This window comes from Pyrgilauda ruficollis, unplaced genomic scaffold, assembly GCF_017590135.1.
Source record: "Pyrgilauda ruficollis isolate IOZ18807 unplaced genomic scaffold, ASM1759013v1 scaffold23, whole genome shotgun sequence".
In the NCBI taxonomy this organism is placed as follows: Eukaryota; Metazoa; Chordata; class Aves; order Passeriformes; family Passeridae; genus Pyrgilauda; species Pyrgilauda ruficollis.
Window position 1 is genome coordinate 12,889,653 of NW_024522539.1, and position 20,375 is coordinate 12,910,027.

At 35.0% G+C, this 20,375-nt stretch overlaps 1 protein-coding gene across 10 annotated transcripts in view; it reads left to right on the top strand.

Annotated features, from left to right (window-relative positions):
- Positions 1 to 20,041, top strand: part of CGNL1 (cingulin like 1) — a 54,723-nt gene extending 34,682 nt beyond the window's left edge. For 9 of the 10 annotated variants that reach the window (XM_041469087.1, XM_041469084.1, XM_041469086.1 and 6 more), the window contains 11 exons: positions 1,455 to 1,661; positions 1,970 to 2,074; positions 5,352 to 5,504; positions 6,166 to 6,336; positions 7,471 to 7,632; positions 8,425 to 8,514; positions 14,198 to 14,281; positions 15,427 to 15,551; positions 16,107 to 16,215; positions 17,097 to 17,260; positions 17,831 to 20,041. In XM_041469087.1, coding sequence (XP_041325021.1) covers positions 1,455 to 1,661; positions 1,970 to 2,074; positions 5,352 to 5,504; positions 6,166 to 6,336; positions 7,471 to 7,632; positions 8,425 to 8,514; positions 14,198 to 14,281; positions 15,427 to 15,551; positions 16,107 to 16,215; positions 17,097 to 17,260; positions 17,831 to 17,972 — 1,512 coding nt within the window. In that variant the 3' untranslated portion in view covers positions 17,973 to 20,041. The remainder of the gene's footprint in view (positions 1 to 1,454; positions 1,662 to 1,969; positions 2,075 to 5,351; positions 5,505 to 6,165; positions 6,337 to 7,470; positions 7,633 to 8,424; positions 8,515 to 14,197; positions 14,282 to 15,426; positions 15,552 to 16,106; positions 16,216 to 17,096; positions 17,261 to 17,830) is intronic. The other variant, XM_041469088.1, reaches the window with a different exon arrangement.
- The last annotated feature ends 334 nt before the right edge of the window (positions 20,042 to 20,375 follow it).

Consider the following 20,375-nt stretch of genomic DNA (forward strand, 5'->3'; position numbering starts at 1 on the left):
AAGGAGAGGGGAAGATCAGGAACGACAATCAAAAATAGTGTAAATGAAAAGTAATTTACATGCTTTCATAAAATATTTCACAAAATAATTTCTGAGTAGTTTGCTAGGATTTCTTTCATTTTCACCCAGATAAACACAATTTCACATGCAAAAAATGTTGTGCTTCAGTAATGAATGTGTAATTACTTATTGTTACCCAGATAATGTAGAGGCCAACAGTATAAATGGATTTGAGAAGGATTAGAGAAAATAATGGATGATACATTCATGGAAGAAAACCAGTGAAAGCTGGGAGTGTACAATGATGAACGGCTTGCCTCATAGTTGTTCTTCCTCTTTTTGCCTATATGCATCAGCCACAGCCATGAGAGAGAATCCTGGTCTAGATTGATTCTTATGTTTGTTCTGATGTTCTTGCTGTTGTTTGAGATCCTGGTTTAGAAGACAGTGGAGCTTCACTTGGGAACCAGATCTTTTTACAGAGTATTGTTTTGTATCAGCCCCTGAATGCCCAGAGACAAGAACCATGCATTATATCCTGGATTCTTTTATGTTCTTTGGAGGGGACTCTGAATGAGAAGTCAGTGAAGAGCAAAGATGAAATCCTTCCTGCTCTTTACAGAATTAAATGTTTGTGAGTGCATACTTGGTCTGTGTTACAGGAGTATAGATAGTATAACAGTATGGACAGACACTTCCACTCATGGTTTCCACAGTAAATGGTAGGTGTTTTAGAGGGTAAGTGGTAAGGTGGCGATTAGCTCTGAAAAGTAACATGCTGCAGCCAGCTGCCCCGCAAAAAAAAGTAAAAAATCCAGTGCCTCAAGTTGTGATGCATTGTTCATTATTATAATCTGCGTTTGTGCTGTGTATTGATTTGAGTTTCTGAAAAAAAAAAAGTGTATATTTTTGAATACAAGTTGAACTCAGTATTCAGTACAAGTTGAACCACCACTGTTTATTTAGTGTAAAGATCTATTTATATTATCTGTCATTTACTCTGCAGCCCCACCAGTAGCTGTGTGGATGTAGTGTGTTGCATGTTAGTGCTTGGAATCATCAGCGGGGTGAGGCTGCTTAAATTTTGTGTTGCTGTGGAAGACACTCTTCATAAATATGTTCTTCTTTAAAGGTCCATATGGCTTTTTCTATCTGTAATTTTTTTTTTTTTTTACTTGGAATTACCTAACAATGGAATTTGGTAATTAAATATTTTAGGGCAAAAAAGAGGAAGATGTTAAGGTGAAAATATGAGATGACAAGCATGAGACTGTTCAGGTGTCATATATTTATCTGCTCATATGCCCAAGGAGAAAAAATGCTAAATATATAAGCCTCTGTTTATAATTTAATGTTATATCCTAGCTGTATTTGCTATGATGTCTTATGGAACTCCTGTTGGAAAAGAGCATAAATTCTTTTTTTTTAAACATGACATAATTTGTTTTCACCAGAGTGCTGCTGTCCTTGCAAGTGAAAAAAATGCTGCACAAGAGGAGCGAAATAGTGTAGAAAATCAAGTCAAAGAGTTGATTGAGGAAAATAAACAATTGAAGAGAACACTTGCTGAGCTAGAGAGGAAAATTGAGGAGCTGCACAAACAAATTGATAATATGAAAGGAGAAGAAAACTCAGTGAAGGAAAAATTAAAGACATATGAGGTAAGTTAAGCAAACAAGCCCCTTAAGTCTTCCTCTTTGCAATGTGTTCATTGTACAATAAAAACTGACCAAGGGGAGTAAGGACAATGCCATAGGGTAAGGTAAACCAGGTTGTCAAGGAGCAGGATGCAGTTTGCTGACATGTGTAGGAAAGATTTTCCCATCAAAAACCAGAGTAAAACCAAGTCACACCTTGGGACTGGGGAAATTGGTAACAGGCCAGAGGGAAAAGACTTCACAGCTCAGTTTACTTGTCAGATTAAAGGCCTGGCCACTGTTTCTGAATGTTTCAAATTGCATCATTGCAGGAAGAGAAGCAACAATTACAAGAAGCTTTGAAACATGCTGAAAAGGAGGGAAAAGAATTGTTAGTGTTAAAAGCTGCTTTGGAAAGCCAGCTAGAAGATATGCAGGTAGGAACAAGAAGAATTTGGATAATTTAAATTTAAATTTTCTGTTTACCTGAGTCACTATTGCTTTCTGTACAGTTACATCTCGTTATTTTTGAAGTACACTTCGTTGTAAAGTTTAGACCTCACTTCAGTGTTCAAATGTGGAATGAAACCATAGCATCATCAAATTAAAATTGTTTCCTTAATGAAGTTTTTTTTTTTTCTATTTCCATGGATCTAGCAAAATTTTGGGGAAATGAATTGCCAAATAAATAAACTGCCTAAGGTTTCACAAATCTATTATTTTCAATGATCTCATTAAATTCAACTCATGAAGGTATTTACATGTAAAAAAATAAAAAGCTGTACTTGAATATAAACAAAAATATTGTTAATGGACAAATATCAGGATGTTTGCTTCTCTATTTTTATGAACCTGTCTTATTTGCAAATGTTGTATGGAACTGGAATATTTAATCACAAAACCAGAGATGTTTAACATGTATCACTAGGATTTGCAGACTCTTAAATTCTGAATGAAGTCCTCTTTCCACCTTGCTCCTTAGTCCACCCAGTGTCCTGGAAAGGTTATACTTTCTCTCAGATCAGCCCAGAAATTAAACATGTGAGGAATGCATCTACTTCAAAGCAGTGGAGAGAAATGTTGGCAGTATTGTGTATGAGTCAAGATTGGGTGATTCAGATGACATGAAAACTCAGATCTATTTGTAAATGACGGGAATGTGTATAAGTGTTGAAACTGTTCTTATTTACCTCATATTTTGTGTCTACAAAAGCTACAAACCTAATTTTTCTTCTCTGTGATTCACCTTTTACATGAACCAAAGGGTTGATTTCAACAGTATCAGTTTGGAATTATCTTAGTTTTGCTTTTAGAAGCTAAAGTTTCAATTCAAGTCAGACTCAAAGGTGAGGTACATGTAAATTGCTAGTGCCACTTTTTAAATTGAATGAATGTTTTCCCCTATTGTCTTCAACATAAATTTTGCATTCCTGTTTTGAAAACTTGAAAATGAAACTTGTCTCTATGTGAGTAAAAAGCCAAGGAAACACTGTGTTAACCAGCATGTTCTCATGATTCAGTTAATTATGGTAAAAAGAAAAAATAACAAAAGCAAAAAAATACTTCTATGTCTTTAAAATTTAATGTGCTTCAAGAATATAAGGTTTGAACAATATGGGTGAGTTTTGTTTCCACAAAATTATGTTTTTAAGCTAAATTATGTTTGTTTCTTGTAACTTCATGAATAAGTGTTTCCTCTGAGACTTTTGGTCAGGCTTGGTTTTTGGTTGTCTTAATTTTTATCTTTTTTTCATTTTAATCTGTTTACCTGCTCTTCCTCACTGTTTCTCCTTGTTTGCTTGTCTGTATCACTGATAGTCTGCACAATCACTGTAGGGGTGCATTGCTCATCACTGCCTTGCATTTAGCACACTCCCCTAAGAACTCCCTTCTGTCACAGTCTGACTTGACCTTGCTGTGTAACATGGATCAATGCACCATGCACATCTCCTGCATCTTGATTAGCTTTGGGTCAAGATACTTGAAAAGTGTGTTCTTTTTTTTTCTGTTTATGCATCCTTCAGGGCATCATGCCAAATAAGCTGCCTCCAAGCAGGGTCTCCAAATGAAAGAATTCTAGGGAAGGTGACAGGAGAGTCTGTCTTGACGTTTTATTCACAACTTATGTCTAAATTCTGGCACACTAAATTGAGTCCTCTTTCTGATTCTACACTCTTGTCCACCGGATATGAGCACTAACAGAGCTCAGGATGTAATCAGTGGGCCTTTTGTTTGGAACAATTCAGCCTTTCTGTCTTTAGATTTGTTCTAATGAATAATGTTGTGCAGTAGGTTGATTTGGCCTTGTGTTACCATTGACAATGTAGACGACAAACTCTGGCACTGTAATAATGTGTATCTCAGTGGAAATGTAATTCCTGACTGGCCCATCTTGCTTTTTTACATAACACAAATTACTTCTAATGGTGGTCTAGTATAAGAAAGACAATGACAATACCAATAGAACTGTAACAGTTACTGGAAACAGCCACGTCTATTCCTCCTCTATTCTGGATTTCTAGAAAAATTTAGATATCTAGAAAATTCTGGATTTCAGAAAAGTTAAAGCTGGTATGCACTTAATTGTAATAGACAGTTTGCATTAGTGCTTTCATCTAAAATCATTCTCTATATTGAAATTTTGTATATGGATGCACAAGTGAGGAGTATTTTTGTAGCATTTCGTGTTGTGTTCTAAACTCTGTTATAAGGTAGCCACCTCTGTGTGGGGCAGTGTTTCAGGAAATGAAATACATCTCAACATTTTTGTACCATTGAGAAGGGAAATATGCCATTTAACCATAGCATATATGGTACTGTGATGTCTTAAAAACTAATAATTATACCAACATTATGGATGGCAGCATCAAGTAATCTGTGCTTTTTAAATGAAACAATCAGAACATGGGATCCTTTCAATGGGTGGAAAAACAGGAAGTTTCTTTTCATTGTGGTAGATAATGGTAGGCATCTAGAATTAGCATTGCAGAGCATTGTAAGTTGAAATACATTCTCAATTTTCAGTTATCAGCTGAGATGAATTACTGATTTTGTAAAGAGAACATTCAACTAGTATTGTTTGGAAAAAATAGAGAAATATCAGAATAATCTTTTAGGTTAGTGTGAAAACAAATTACTCCTTTTCATTTCCCCCATTTTGTTCTCTTTTCATATAATAACAATTTAGCTTCTTCACAAAGTAATTAATTGCCACTAAAGATTGACTTTAAATTGGCAACTGACAGGCTGTTTGCCTGACTTGCAGTTACACTGTGACAGGCCAGCCAATTCCACTGAAAAGTGCTCAAGAATTTTTGTACATGAAGGGCACTCAAATTAGAGATTATACTTAAATTCCATTGAAGACCATTGAAGCTGTCCTACAGGACATCTAGATTTCAAATACTGAAATTCAGTATAGTGTACTGAGCAAGCAGACACTGAAGAAACTGCAGCATTTGGATAGCTGGTAGCAACATTCCCATTGCATCGTGGTTTTAATACATGAGTTAAGAAAAGAGGTATAAATGGACATTCAGTTGTTTGTAGCATGACATATCAGTGTTTGTCCTATATTAGCTAGCAAACTGTAAAACCTGAAATTTGCCTTAATTTTACAGCAGCTGCTGGTATTACTGTAATGAGTAACATACCTTTAAGGCATTAGAAGAGATGGGCTACATTTCGTTACATGTACTTTTTAATCCCCTGCAGGAGAAGATCCGTTGCATTTCGCAGGAGCGACAGCAGTTAAGTCAGCAATTAAAAGATGAAACTCAGCAGAAGGAACAGTTAACGCAGATAAAGAATGAAATGGAGAATGAACGATTGCAACTGAACGAGAGTGTTGAGAAGTTACAGGAGGAGGTATGAGTTCATGCCCAAGAGGCTGCGGAGATCTGAATATTTAACAGATAGAAGTAAATGAACTGACAAATTATAAAGAATGATATATTATTAAATGTGTAAAAGAAAGTAAAGTGAAAACTTTAGGTTTATTTTTTTTTTTTTTTAGTATTAGTTTCTTAGTATTAGTTTCTTTACAGTGATGTCTCTTATTAAAAGCTTTCAGGGCTGGAACAATGATTGGAACACCACTATTACAAAATGGCATTGTAAACCAGTTCTGTACAAATCAGATCCCAGATCTGAGTTCTGTTCTCATGTACAGTACAGTGATATTTCAGAGTTTTACAGCTGATTCTCAAAATTTCTGCATCAAATTTGTTGTGCTATCTGTGTGTAAACTGTACAGCTAATACTGACATACTGAAGTGTGACTGTGCAGTTCATAGTGTCACTCAGCTGGAAGAACTGCTGGCAGACAAAAAGAGAATAGCCACACATGCTATTAGAAATTAACTTTACTGTTTTGTGTTTTCCCACTTCTGCACAGAAATTAATTTATTTGGGAATGTTTGATAAATTTTCTGTTTGAAAATACTGAGCTGAATACTGAAGCTGGAGGAAAAAAAACTTCTGTTGTATTAAGCACAACAGAACCTTTTGTATATGTACTTTTTGCCAGATGTCTGAAATGGTGGAGATCTCAAGAACATCAACTCTAGAACTTCAGAGCCAGCTTGATGAATACAAGGAGAAAAATCGCAGGGAATTTGTAGATCTGCAGAGGCAATTAAAGGAGAAAAACATTGAGGTTGAAAAATCACGCCTGATGAACATAAGAATGCAAGATGAGGTAACGACTCATAAGTTCAGTGAGAAGTTCTCAATTTTGGCCTAGAATTCAGTGCAGGTAGTTTTCAAGATAATGAATGTTTGCTGTCATGCTTTTGTGTACTCTCATGTGCATCATGAGAGGCTGATCTCAGCATGTTTTTGAGTTTGATTTTCCATGGTGGTGGTGATCAGCATCTTATTTCTGCTGGGGAAATGGGGGTTCCTGTTTAGGACAGATAAATGCAGAGTTTGTCAAATGAATGCACCTTAAGTGAAATGACAAGGATTCCATTGATGATCTGCTGCTCTTTAACACCTGCTACTGAAGAAACTGAGAGTTCAGAAATATTTTTAATTAGGGAAAAAACCCACCAGTTATTTAGGAAAAACAAACAACCATACAAACATACATACTCCTCTTCTTTCATATGAGCCATGGTGGAGCTTTAAATCATAGTGGGTTCTGTGCAACCAAGAATTAACCAGTCTTGAGTGTCTGCCTCATAGTATGTAAATTTTTCCATAAAGACAATCCAGTCTTTTAAAAATCTGCATATACCTGCTCTCCAGTTGGAAAAATTATGAGAATCCATTGGTCACAGATATTTTCTCTGTATGGAATATTTTTGTAGTAGGATTTTTCTAGTTTAGAACTCTTATGTTGCCCTCTCCCCTTAGAAAACTTGTTTTTAATTAAATTTAAAAGAACAACAATAGAAGAAAGACTAGTTTATGTATATTGTTGTGTCTTCCTTCTATATTTATTCCATTCAGGGATGGAGAGCCTCTGTAGAGGGATGAAGACTCATGATGAAAAATGAAAGATAAAACAGTGATTTTGAGAACATAGCTCTTGAGTTGAATGAAGTTGTATGTAGATACCTGCACTAATATATACATCAAATATGTAAATATATGTTTACACAGTGTAAGCACACTGTGTTTGCAGTTATCTCATTATAGGTCATAATCCAAGTTTATTTTCTTGGTGCCATCTGGTGGATAAAACAAAAATTACTGTGAAAAGCCAGTAACTCACTGGAATTCCTGTCATGCTTCCAGATCTGTATGTTTGCAGTGAGTCCCCTTTGCTGCCATCCCTTGTTTGTAGCAAGTACAGTGTTAGTGAATTCCCTTGATCTTATTGCTTCAGATGCGTCTGATGGAAGAAAACCTGAGGGACCACCAGAGAGCCCAGGATGAGGCAATAACAAAAACTCAGTTACTGGAACAGACTGTGAAAAGCTTGGAGTATGAACTGGAAGCCAAAAACCACTTAAAAGATGATCGGGCAAGACAAATCAAACTAATGGAGGTAAAAAACATTCTTAAGGGTTTGTTTCTTTCTCGAAGAGATGAACATAATTTTGTTTCACTTGGATTTTACTTGGAAGGAATCAAAGTAGCTTCATGTTTTTGAAAATCCTTGAAGTGTTACTGCAGGAATTAATGTGGTATATTTTAAAAGTAATTTGTTAGCATATCTATTGTAACATGATATGGTCTAAATTAGAATTTTCTGTCATACTTTAAATTATTTTTAATTAATTTCATCTAGCGCTTATGATGCAGATTTGCATGATTTTAATTTCTAGGCCCATCATTCAACTTCAAAAGTATTTAGAAGTGTAAGTTTTATTTAGCCTTTGATATCAGTTTATTTCAGGAGTGAACTTGTTCCTCTAACTTGTTACAGGGCTTCATAACTGTTCATTTTAACTAGGCTGTCACTTGTCTTTCATAAACAAACATCTCTATGTCATTGTACTCAGATAAAAAGAAATTAGTCTTCAAAATGTATAATGTAATGCAGACACTTAAAAAAATTCTCTAGAAACATTACAGAATTTATCTTATATTCTTGAAATTGTTGGGAGTGATTAAAAAAAGGAAACAAAACGCTAATTTTACTTCTGTAAAACAAATTCACTCTAGAGGCTTATCTACCTGCCATCTCTTTGGCTGTGTGTTTTAAGAGGCATTTCAGTTTCCGAGCTTAGTCTTTCAGACACTTTGGGTCCTTGCAGTTTAAAGAAGAATGCCCTGATAGCAATCTGAAGAGAATGGAAAGTAGTATGTTGAGGTTGCTTTCCTTTGTTCCACTTAGGACAAGTTGTCTCACCTGGAACTTGAGCTTGATGAAGAAAAGAACAATTCGGATTTGTTGTCTGAGAGGATCAGCAGGTGCAGAGAACAGGTACTTGTTCAAGTTTTGCAGCTTTTGTGTAATGATTCTGTGAAAAAGTTTTATTAGGATCACAGTCAATATTGATCAACTAAATAATAATTAGCAATATGATTTATATGCTATACTTGAGCAGAGCATGTAAATCCAAAAAAACCCAAGGTTCACAAACATGATGAAATATGCTCCCGCCACATCATCAGAGACCATTTTTTCCTGTTATTCTAACTGGAAAAAAACCACAGGACATACATAAAGACTGAAGGCTAGTAAGCCTGTTGTGAAGAGTCTCTTATATTGAAAGATCACTATTTTAATCGTACTGAAACGTAATTCAGCATAATAGACTCTTAATTTCAAAGAAGGAAGAGGAGGACCTTTAGGAAATTGTGGAATTATTTAGTGAAATCAGCTGAACCAAGAATGCTAGCCAGTTTCAACAGAGAGGAAGCTTTATTTTCATTACAAGTGTAAAAACTGATGAACATATATGAAAGGCAAGACAACTGGAAAGTATTTTCCACATAAAAACATCAGTCTTTTGTTCCAGAAATGTAATATAAGTTGGTAGCCCAGAAAGAGGGGAAGAAGGATGTATTAATGAGGTTGTATCTCATGGGGCAGAAAATGTAAAGATAAAGTAATACTTGCCAAGCTAAGTGAGACCTATCATAGTAACTCAAACAAGTAACAAAAGGGTTTTTGTCTGTATAAGTAGAGGGAAGAAGTTGTGGAGACTGTAGGATGAGGCCTCAGTCAAGATAAAAAGTAATCCAGGTATGCCCTGTCAAATAAAAGAAAATTTTACCCCTGTCTTCAGTAAAGCCTGTGAATGTGCAGGTGGGGGGAATTGGAGTGAATATATCGGAAATGAGACCATTGAGTTGGAAATTACCAAGTCTTAGAAGAATTAGGAGTTCATTGGTTTGAAGACAGAGGCCTTAACAATGTTATTCAAGATTTTTGAAAGAACTGACATAAGAAATTATAGGTCCTATAACAAAGATTTATAATAAATTAGTAGAGTATAGGGCCTAATTACTGCAAAAGCAGCCAGACATCCATGGCTCAGTAGTCAGAATCACGCAAATGTTGTAATAGTTCCTGGAAAAAAATACAGTGATGTGGCTGTCTTGGAATATCATGGTCTAGGTAGTGTTCTTTGCCTTATTTTTGCTTTCTGAAAGGTGTGAAACTGATGCATAACTCCTTGCAGCGTATCTGCTGCTGTAACTGCATAAAGTACTACAGCTCATAGTAGATTCCTAGAAGCTCAGGGGACAATTAGCATTGAGTTACCCACAATAATCTGTTCTGTTCTCATTTCTCTTTCTCCAGGGAAAAAAAAAAAAAAAAAAAAAAAGAAATATTGACATTCTTTTGAATAGCTGTAGCTTTAGAGGGAGAACAGAAAGTAAAATCTTAGTTTCTGTGTCTTTTCAATGAAATTGTGTGCTCCACTGAGACAGCTGGAGAGTTTAAAGTGAGGTAGAGCTCAGCTTTCTCTCACACATCCTTGAAGCATCAGGGCACCATACTTCTTTGTTTGAACTCAGGCAACTGATATTCTATTTGATTGTAATAAAGACTTTCTGCTATTGTTCTATTGATATTGTTCAGACTCGGAGTTGGTGGGTGAAATACAATGTAAAGGACCTATAATAATGTGGGGTCATGCTGTTGTTAAATCAGGAAGCCTTTAATACTGGAGTCTGTGCCTGTGTTGTAAACCTGGGATAAAAGTACTTTAGTCATAGCTGCCATGGAAGTTAATTTGCTAATTGAATGGAAACATAAAATACAGTTTGGTAACTAAAATGTTACATAATGGGTAAAAGACATGTTTATTTTGAGGTCTGGAATTTCTCATTTCACACATGAGTTATAAAGGTTGCTTTGTTTTGATTTTATGCCAGAATGACTAAGTAGTCAAATTACTAAAGAGTATTTCAGGGTCTGCTAAGCATTCATAATGACATGAGAAATTATAATGGATTTATTTTGGTAATATCTGTATTCCTCTACATTTTAAAAACCATTATTATAAATATGTTATTTTAACATACTGATAATGAACTATAATACAGAAAATTCCAGTAAAAACAAATTTAAACAACTGGTTCTGTTTTACATAAAGCTGAATGTTTGAATAAACATTGGCTAGAATAATAGATCACATTTCACTTGCCATGAAATGTTATTCTTTTTTAATTTAAACACCCTTTTGAATCTGAATGGCTGCATGATACACTGTTCTCATCTCCTTTTGCCTTGTGCTAAGAAGTACCACAACAGAGTGGAAACAGAAAAAAAATGTTGGGGAAAAGTGGGTCAAATCCTGTTAGTTTTTAAATAATAATGTATTAGTAACTCTAGAAAGACTGAAATGCTCAAACCACATTAACACAGACACAAATGGAAAGCTAGACCTCTCAGTTGCTCTTTGAGTCTAAAGAGTCCCCTGGGCAGGGACGGGCATGGGGAACAGGGACAACCAAAATTATATTTTAGTAAGTTGTTTTTTTCCTATGAACAAGTGATATGAATTATCTCTTGCCATATTGACTTCACAAATGTAATAGAAAAATCCTGACAATACCCTCATCAGTTCCTGTGTTCTGTGACAATGCAAGGAAGAGTCTAGTGACTTTGGAGTTGTTTCCATTAAGTGTGAAAAATGGACTTATTAGTTTTCATGACAATTTTAGAATAAATAGATAAGGATAAAATTACACTGACCTGCATAATCTGCTTTCTTTTGGTAAAGTGTTCCCTGTGGAGAGCTGTATACCTGCTCTTTAGCTGGCACTGGCTGTGGGTAGCAAAGAAATGAAAATCTGGACATGAAGGTTGTTTTTCAATTTTGAAGCATCAAAGGGATTTTTTAGCTTTAACTTTCTTCTTGATTAATCATTAGGTTTTTTGGTCACGTACTTGTGTCTAAGGCATGTATTATATACATATATATGTATACACACACACACGACTTAGCAATTAACAGGAAACAGGCTATAAACCTGTGAGATGATAAACAATACTGATGGCATTTAAATTATTATTAGAAATCAATTTGCTTTCACTGTAATGAACTCAACAGCTGCTTTTAATCCTAAAGCTGGCACAAAATGATAAAGCTTTGTAAAATCTGATATAGCTGCTTTTCTCAATTTTTTGTTGTTAGCATTCTTCAAATCCAGCTGTGATAAGTGTTGCCTTAAGCTGCAGCAATAGTTTATTCTTTTAACACAGCTATAATATATTAGACATAGGAAGGGTAGAACATGGATCATGAAGTCCCACGTGGTACTTACACAGAGTTTGGCCATGAAACTGGTACATCTTACTGCTGTGAAATAAGTGGAACTTCAAGCACATTTTGCCAGACAACTGCTTTTCTCCTTCGTGCATGTTAATTAAGTGTTTACTGTTGAAAAACACAAGAAGATAAGACAGTTTATATATTCTCCAGCAAAAATTCTATTTGCTGCCCTTTTCTTTTAACAAGCTCTTGTAGATATTTGCACGTAGCTTACTGATCCTGATCGGATATAGATATTTTTCTCTCTCCCAGTACCTTTCTGTGAGGTTGCTTTTACCAAGAGGTGTTCAACAACAGTAGCAGTTGTCTTGGAAATATAATAATTATCCTCTAAATAATTCTTTAGTTTGAATCCTGGGAAGGCTGCACAAATTTGTTACAGCCTCTGAGCACAGTAAGAGCACAGTGGAACCTCAGAGTAGTCCATTAAGCAAGTTCCTACATAAAACAAAACCCCTTTCTTCAGTTAACAGTTACATTTTTAATTAGTCATTCATTTTACCACAAATCTAGCTGTATTTTTTCCTATGTCTGTCTTGCTAAAGCAATTACAGCAGAATAAATTCTATGTAATCCCTCACATTATAACTTTTTTCATATATTTCATTAATAAATACAGCTATTGTATACATATGATTCTAATTTGTGGCTATAAAGTAATACTTTACTATATAATATTTTACTATATCACGTATAAAATGTTGTTATTAGGCTCCCATGTGACAATGAGAGCTTTTAAGAAATTACCCAGCTGTTGAGAGCACAGCCACGTGCTGCTATTGGTATTCTAGGAGCTGTTATGACCTTAGTTTTCAGGAATGCCTTCTCCTCTTCTGTCCCCATCCTGTGACATAACATATGCAATTGCATGCATTGCTGCCATTATTTCTATTCATATATCAATTTACAAGCTCCAGAAAAAGTGCAAATTACTTCCTTTAACCATGATTAACTGAAAATGTATATTTTAATATTATGATGTGGTTAAAAAAATAAGGCCTAGGGAAAATTTTCATCTGTTGTACTTGTTTAACCTTCACATTCTTAACATTGCTTTTGGATTTTTTTATGCAAGAATTCCCAATGACTGTTGAAAGTCCTTTACTGAGATAAATTTGTAACTGAGAGCTGCTTAACTGGGATGATGTGTTCATGCAAGTTCATATGTAACTGCTGCAAAGCAGGGAAGAGTGCTGTGGCCACTGAAATCTTTATCAGTCTTTTTTTTGCAGGGACAGTAATTGGTACAGATATTCACTGTGTTCCCCAGATGATATCCATCATAAAAAGCCCTGTGCAGTGTAAACCACAGATATTGTGGTAACATTTGCTGTGCCTGTAAAAGCATTTCTAGAGATTTGTAGGGAGTCTCAGAAAGATTGGAAGCAAGATAAGTATTTCAATAGCCCTACAAACTTTGTTCTTCAGCACCAAAGTTTCGGTAGCAGCTGTTAGGTAGTTTAGAATTGTTCTTTGAGCTCGATTTTTTTTCCAATCAAGTCCAATAGTGAGGTAAAACAAACTAATTTTGCATTCTTATCTTGAGTCTGTATTGATTAGGTAGCTTTTTAACATCTTTACACTTGGAGAATATATATTCCTTGTGGTTGTTGAATATGAAGCAGAAATATTAACAGGAACTGTAGAAAAAGTTATCTTTCAACAAAAGAAGAAAACCCACCCCCTCTCCAAATGTGGAAGTTGGTGCCCCTCCAGTACAACAGACATAAAATGAACTGAAGGAGGGGAGCAATGTTTGTATCCATCATCCAACAGAGTCTGTTGAAAAAGAGCTTTTACTACTCCTATACATACAGAAAACTGCAAGTCTCTGTGGAGTGTTTCACTGAGTTCTGGGCACTTCTCTGCAGGTACCAGTTTGTGTTTAATAAAGAGAAACTTTACTAAGACTAATCAGCAGCTTAAAAGTTTAAGCTGCTGACTAAACGTTTAAGTTTTTACAGTTTCAGAGGTTCAGACTTAAGTATGAAGAAAACAACTGGAAAAGATATTTGAAGGTGGATGTGATGTTCCAGAACTCAGTGTTCTACCACATGATGTGTCTTTTATAGAACAGCTTAGAGTTGAGTTCCTTGCTACAGAATGTATATGGTAAACATCAACACTATCCAATGTGGGTGTGAAATGCCTAGAATGAGTGCTGGGAATAACATGGACTTCTTGAAGCAGAAAGTTTTGTCTAAGATTGTAGCTGTAAAGCTCATCTGAAATCATGTATATGTCTTGAGTTACGAGAAAGAGCACATTGCTTATTGCATAGGTATATGTAGTTTATATATATACGTACACACAGTATAATATTGATAAATATTATTTAAATCTCTTATTAACATTTCTGTCTTCTTTCTCTAATAGATTGAACAAATGAGGACAGAGCTACTTCAGGAAAGAGCTATAAAGCAAGACTTGGAGTGTGACAAAATTTCCTTGGAAAGACAGGTAATTATGTCTGGTTGTAAATGACCACTTTCAGAGGAACTCTTCTGCCATGGCTGAACAGTCCTTCAGGAGCACTGTTGAAGATATCATTTAAAGTAATTGTGATTTTAGTTGAGTGTTTTCTTCTGTAGTAGTAAACAATTCTTCTGCAGTTCAGTGGTCTTTGAAATCAAGGTTACTTATCATAGCCCTTAGGTGAGATCCAGAGGAAAGATATCTCAACAGGTCGTAGTATTATTTAAACATTCAAGAACATAAAACAGATTGTAATGGGAATTTAGAGAACCTGTTAGTACAACACACCTAATTAAGTGCCTTCAATTATGTGACATGGCTCTCATTTAATTGTTTGAGAAAAAAGAATGCCACCTACTGGTATAAATTATGTACATTCTTATACTTTAGTTCTGATCTTCCTGTCATAGTCTTTTTTTCTGTGTTTGAGACCTGAAGGCATGCTTTGAATTTCTGTAACAAAGAGCTTTATTTTTCTGTTCATCATGTAACTCTTTATTTGTTGGGGCATTTTTTTTCTGTCAATTCTTTGACTAGTTCCCCATTGAAAACCTATATTACCTAGTCTCAGAAAAATATAAGTGTAAATCTTAGCAAAAAGTCTCCTTTTACAAATCTTTTTTGAGCTATTTTTGTAGTAGGAATAGCATTGGAGAGTCAAGAAAGGCAAGGGGACACCCCAGTAATAGCTTTGCTAAATAAAGTGGTATTGGATGTAAGTAATTTGTCTACTTGTTCTGGCCATACATCAGTGATTTACAGGGCAAGAACACAGAATTTTATAAAAGAATTCAGTGTAGCATAAAACAGAGTATTTGAAAAAAAAAAAAAAAAATTGGCACATTAAAAAGTACTGCTGGAAGGGGTTTGCAACTACCTGAGGTTTAAGTGTCCATTTAATCCTAAAACTTGAACTGAAGCTGAACAGTAAATTCTTTTCAATAAGCCAAAGTAGTAGAAAATTTGTTTGTAGTAAACTGTAAAATCTCAATGACTTTCCAAGTTCACTAAATACCATACTGATCACTGCACATACTGATACATGTTTTCCTGGAGGCATGAATTTGGTGTTAAGGTGATATTTGTCGATCCTAGTGAGTGTGTATTAACCAAGTGTGTTCTAACCACAGAACAAGGACTTGAAGAGCCGAATCCTTCACCTGGAAGGTTCTTACCGATCCAGTAAGGAGGGACTTGTTGCTCAGATGGAGGCAAGGATCACAGAGCTGGAAGAACGACTTGCAAATGAAGAGAGGTAAAACCAGTAATGTTAAGATCAAAACATGCACATTTATGCTTGTTATTATGGCCTCTTGCTAATATTAAATCTCTCTTACAATTAACCTGGGGGTTTTTTCCACCAAATTAAAATGGTTACTGTTTCATAAAAGTATTGCAAATTTTCCTTTTTACTGCAAACACAGTAGAAGTTTATCTTAAAATTTACAACTGGGCACAGTCCTAACATGGTTTCATAGCTCCTTATTTCATAGAAGTCTAATATCAGGAATAGGCTTAGAAATATTAACTGTACTGTAACATCCACTTTCATGTTTGCTTTTTGTTTAATCATGGAGTAGTATACTTTTGTTGCTAAATGTTGCTATGGTGTCAGAAGAAATTCTCTTTAGTCATTTCTGCTTATGAACAAATTTCTCAATATGTTGCATGGAATCAGTAAATCCAAGCAGGGAGCCTAAGTATTTATTTAATTCTTATAAGATTGTTAAAGAATTAAATTATCAGGATTGGGAGCATTTCAGTTGCTTTTTTACAAACCTGTCTTTTCCTGGGTTTGGTTTTTTACTAGGGATAGAGTCAATTTCCAAGTAAGTAACCGCAGACTTGAGAGAAAAGTGAAGGAGTTAATGTTGCAAGTAGATGATGAACATCTGTCATTGACTGATCAGAAGGACCAGGTAGGGGAAAGACTAATATGCAAATATCTGATATTAATCTACTAGCCTAAACCATCATGTATAAAAGATACAAGACAAATAGGGGTAGATGCTGGTTACTCTGTTGTTTATGAACTCCCATTTAGTGATATTTGCAGCTGCCATTGCATGGTGTGCTTTTGTCTGGTACTAAATTGTTATTAATTTTGAAAATTATGCAAAGAAAGCAGTTACAGAAGTAATGCTAATTTAAGAAATAAAGCAAATAACAGATCCTATAAATACACAAACAGATAATATATTGTTTTACCACCATAAAATTTTGTATAAAGAAAAAAGCTGTTTACTGTTAAATATAGGCTGTAAGTCTAAGCACACACTGATGTTCCAACAGCAATGTGCTCTACCATTACCATGGTGTTGGTTGAGTAACATATGGTTTGTTTCAGCATCTGAGCCAACAGTTAATATTCTGCCTGGAGAATGAACAGTGTGTCTCAAATTGCAGACATGCATTACAGAAGTGATCTTAAACAATCCTCTCGGTTTTTGAAATGTATTTATAGTATCTGTCTGTTAAAGTTGCTTAACTTAGATGCACTTATAACTTTACTCTGTTGTAATTGATAACCAGCTCTTGCTATCACATAATACTGTCTTACTCTACCAAAGCTCTCTTCGCTTGCTGCTGGTTTTTCAGTATCTAGTTTTTTCAGTAAAAACCAGTATTACATTATTTTTCTTAAAGTCTAATGCTGACTTTCAAATATTTCTGAAGCAGCGGATTACAGTGTCGCTACACAGGCAAAGTTTTGTCTTTATTCTCCCTCTCATAGATGCTGGAAGAATAAAATTCCTTTGTTAAAATAGTCCTCTAATCAGATGACATGTAAATATTGCAGTTGAGTTTGCGTTTGAAAGCAATGAAACGTCAAGTTGAAGAAGCTGAAGAAGAAATAGACAGACTGGAAAATGCTAAAAAGAAACTTCAGAGAGAACTTGAAGAGCAACTAGACATAAATGAACAATTGCAAGGACAGCTTAACACTGCAAAAAAAGAATTAAGGTAGGATGAATTGTCAGACGTTCCAGTTCTGTATCACACCACTTCTCACACATTTGACCACTTCCTGCTGTAGTCCATAAACTCTGAGAGAGCTTCCTCTACAAGTTTGTCATCAGCACACACAGTTTGACACAGACCTGTGAAACTCTGTAGGTGTCCCAGCCTTCTTTCCAAGATCTCCCTACTGAATAAAGTCATTGAGGCAGGGAATATAAAATGGAAAAAAGTGGTGGGACTTGACACTCTTACCATTTGTAGCAGTAAAAATTTCTCTAATGGCTGAGAGGTACAGTCATCCTGTGTTAGTTTTCCTTGGCCATCTCTGAACATCCCAGTGTGCAAAGTTTACAGTTTCCTCTCTCTGCCACTTTAGTTAGAGATGCTTAAAAATGTGATTGCTCAATCTTGTGCATGTTTCCTTCATGTAAGATGTAGTCTATGATAACCCCTGCTGCAGCACTTCGACATCCTTCAAAAATGTAAATCCTGCCTGTCAATGTTTAAAGCTTTCTCTAAGTGTTCTGTGTAGATGTGCTATTTTAATAGCAAATATGTGTATTTTTGTTTTAGTAGACTCAAGAAGTCACCAAGCAAAGTGCTGGCTGATTCTGATGATGATGACGATGACGATGATTTCAGCACGGATGGTGATAGTCTCTGTGAAGTACCTTCAGGAAATAATTTCTCAAAAGATGATGACACAAAAATCTAAATAAGTATGGATGCAATTCCGTGAAAGTACTGGAAGAATAACATAAATGATGAAGAAACTGGATATTCTAGAAGCCAAATGACATAAAGGGATTTAAGAGTTGGAAATACAATCTTTCCATCCATATTGTGCCATTTTCTTATTAGATCTCCACTGTTTATTATAGAAAACAGGATTGCGTTATAAAACACCTATAAAACTATATATATCTATAAACTGCTACTGGAAACGTGAGAATATTTCACATTGGAAATGGGATTTTGCTAAAATTCTGTTCAAGTAAAAAGCCATTTGATATTAATTCAAAATTAGTTTTTATTTGTTAAAAGCTTTTTCCCTAAAATTAAGGAAACTATGGAAGATAATTTAATAATTGTAAGTAAGGGGAAATTATGTATAAAATGTAAATATTTTAAATTTGATCTTTTTATTGACTACTTTAGTACTATTTTGTAAAGTTTCAAATATTATATAAATCAGTTTGATATGTAAAATCTTTAAGTTTATATTGAATGCTATGTTTTGGTTTTCACTAAGAGGAAAACAAATGAAAATTAATACATTTCATGCATTACAGAGCAGATTCATAGTTCCTGGGCCAGGAAGTACATTTAAATACCAGTGTAAGTTTTATTGTATGTGTTCTGTATATTAGAGGTCAAGTGTTAATCCTGCCTGTTGACTTTAAAAGGACCATCACATCTGCATGATGAGAGAGGCTTGGCTTCAACTTCCGTGTAAACTTCATTTGGGAAGCTTTCTGTTCTTAGTAGGGAAGGGTGAGAATGATGTCAGTCTTACTTGGTATCTTTCATTTCCTGAAAGGAATTCAGTTCTGCCAGGGGCAGAATGTTACAGGTCTGCTGATTTGAGGACATTGGGACAGTCTTATCTTGCAAGTTTCTAAAGAGTCCCACTTGTTCCAGTAAAATTACTTGTGGTCTTTGACTTTAAGTGCATGCTTAAATCTGTTAATTGATACAAAAATTTTATGCTGCTGGCAAGAAATTGCACCAAGGAAACAGAAAGCATGTACTCTGATTTTTCTAAGTTCTTCTTGACCATCTACTAGTGATATATTGCAGTGCGTGGTCATATCTGCAGATATATATTGGTATTTCAGTTTACAGAAGTATCTGTATTTTGGGTTGTCCATCTATTCAACAAACTTTGTGGGAAATTTAAAAGAAAGAGCATTGAAGATTTTATTTTAAAAACATTTTCTACTTTGTTGCTAAAAATATTTCTTGCCATTTGTATTACACCAGACTGGTTTTGCTCCTTTGCAAATCTAGAATTCTAAGGAAAGGGCATTACTACAAAACTTTGTTAATAAACCATAGTTAGGTCCTGTCTATTTATCAGTATTTGTCCTCAGTTACAGGTTAACGAGCACTTGTTCATTGATTTGATCAAGTAATCATGGAATTCTAAAAAATACTTTGAACTGAAGTTGCTGGGAACTTCCATTATTCCCACAAAGGAATCTGCTGCAGAGCACAAATTTAACAGCTCTGACAGTGAGGCTGGCAGATGTGGTTAAGGCAAAAGTCCCGACAATGGCAGTATCCATTTTCATACAGTTACATGAAATGAAACTCCTGCCTGCAAGGTCAGAAATATATTCCTGGATAGCAGATCAAAGACTCTTTGCCATGTAATTCCCTTCAACTTGCTTTTGATCATTTGAGTTATACAGGAAATAATAGGAATGGCAAAGTTGTCTCTGAATCTTGTATCTTTTCCAGTACACATGGAATATCTTGCAGTATTGGCATTACTATTTTGACATCACAGGAACAGCCTTTCATCCAAGAAGACCTGTGCTATACTGTATTGACAATCATCATAGAAACTGCTGTGATTTATTTGTTGTTTCATTTGCATGTTTATGTAGACGTAACTTCAAGCAACTGATTCCAATCCCCAGTACTCTATCCTATAATGTTCATAGATTACTTATTTCAAACCACTGGGAAAAAATCACTCAATATTGCATCTACCTCCAGTTACACTAAACTGTAAAAGAAAAATTCACTTAAAATAAACAGTCAGTGCTCTCTGTTCTACTTTGTGCATATACCTTGATATGATAATTGAATATTGTAGAAGATATGTTTAAAACATAACAAGAAAATAATTATCTGGGAAATATTGATGCTGTAAACAAATTTCTGCATTTTTTTTCTCTTTGTATATCTACTTTCTCTGTAACTTGTAAAGCAGGTGGCAGGTGTAACATCTAGAAGACTCCTCATTTGATCTTAGAAGGAGGAAGACAATATTGTTGCAGACTCCTACTGGCAGCAATTCTTCTTAGTAAAGCTCCTCTTTTTTAGAAAAAGAGCTTGTCTTTAGTTTGTTCACTTGGACTTGCCAGTGGCATTGCCTCTTTAGAGTTCA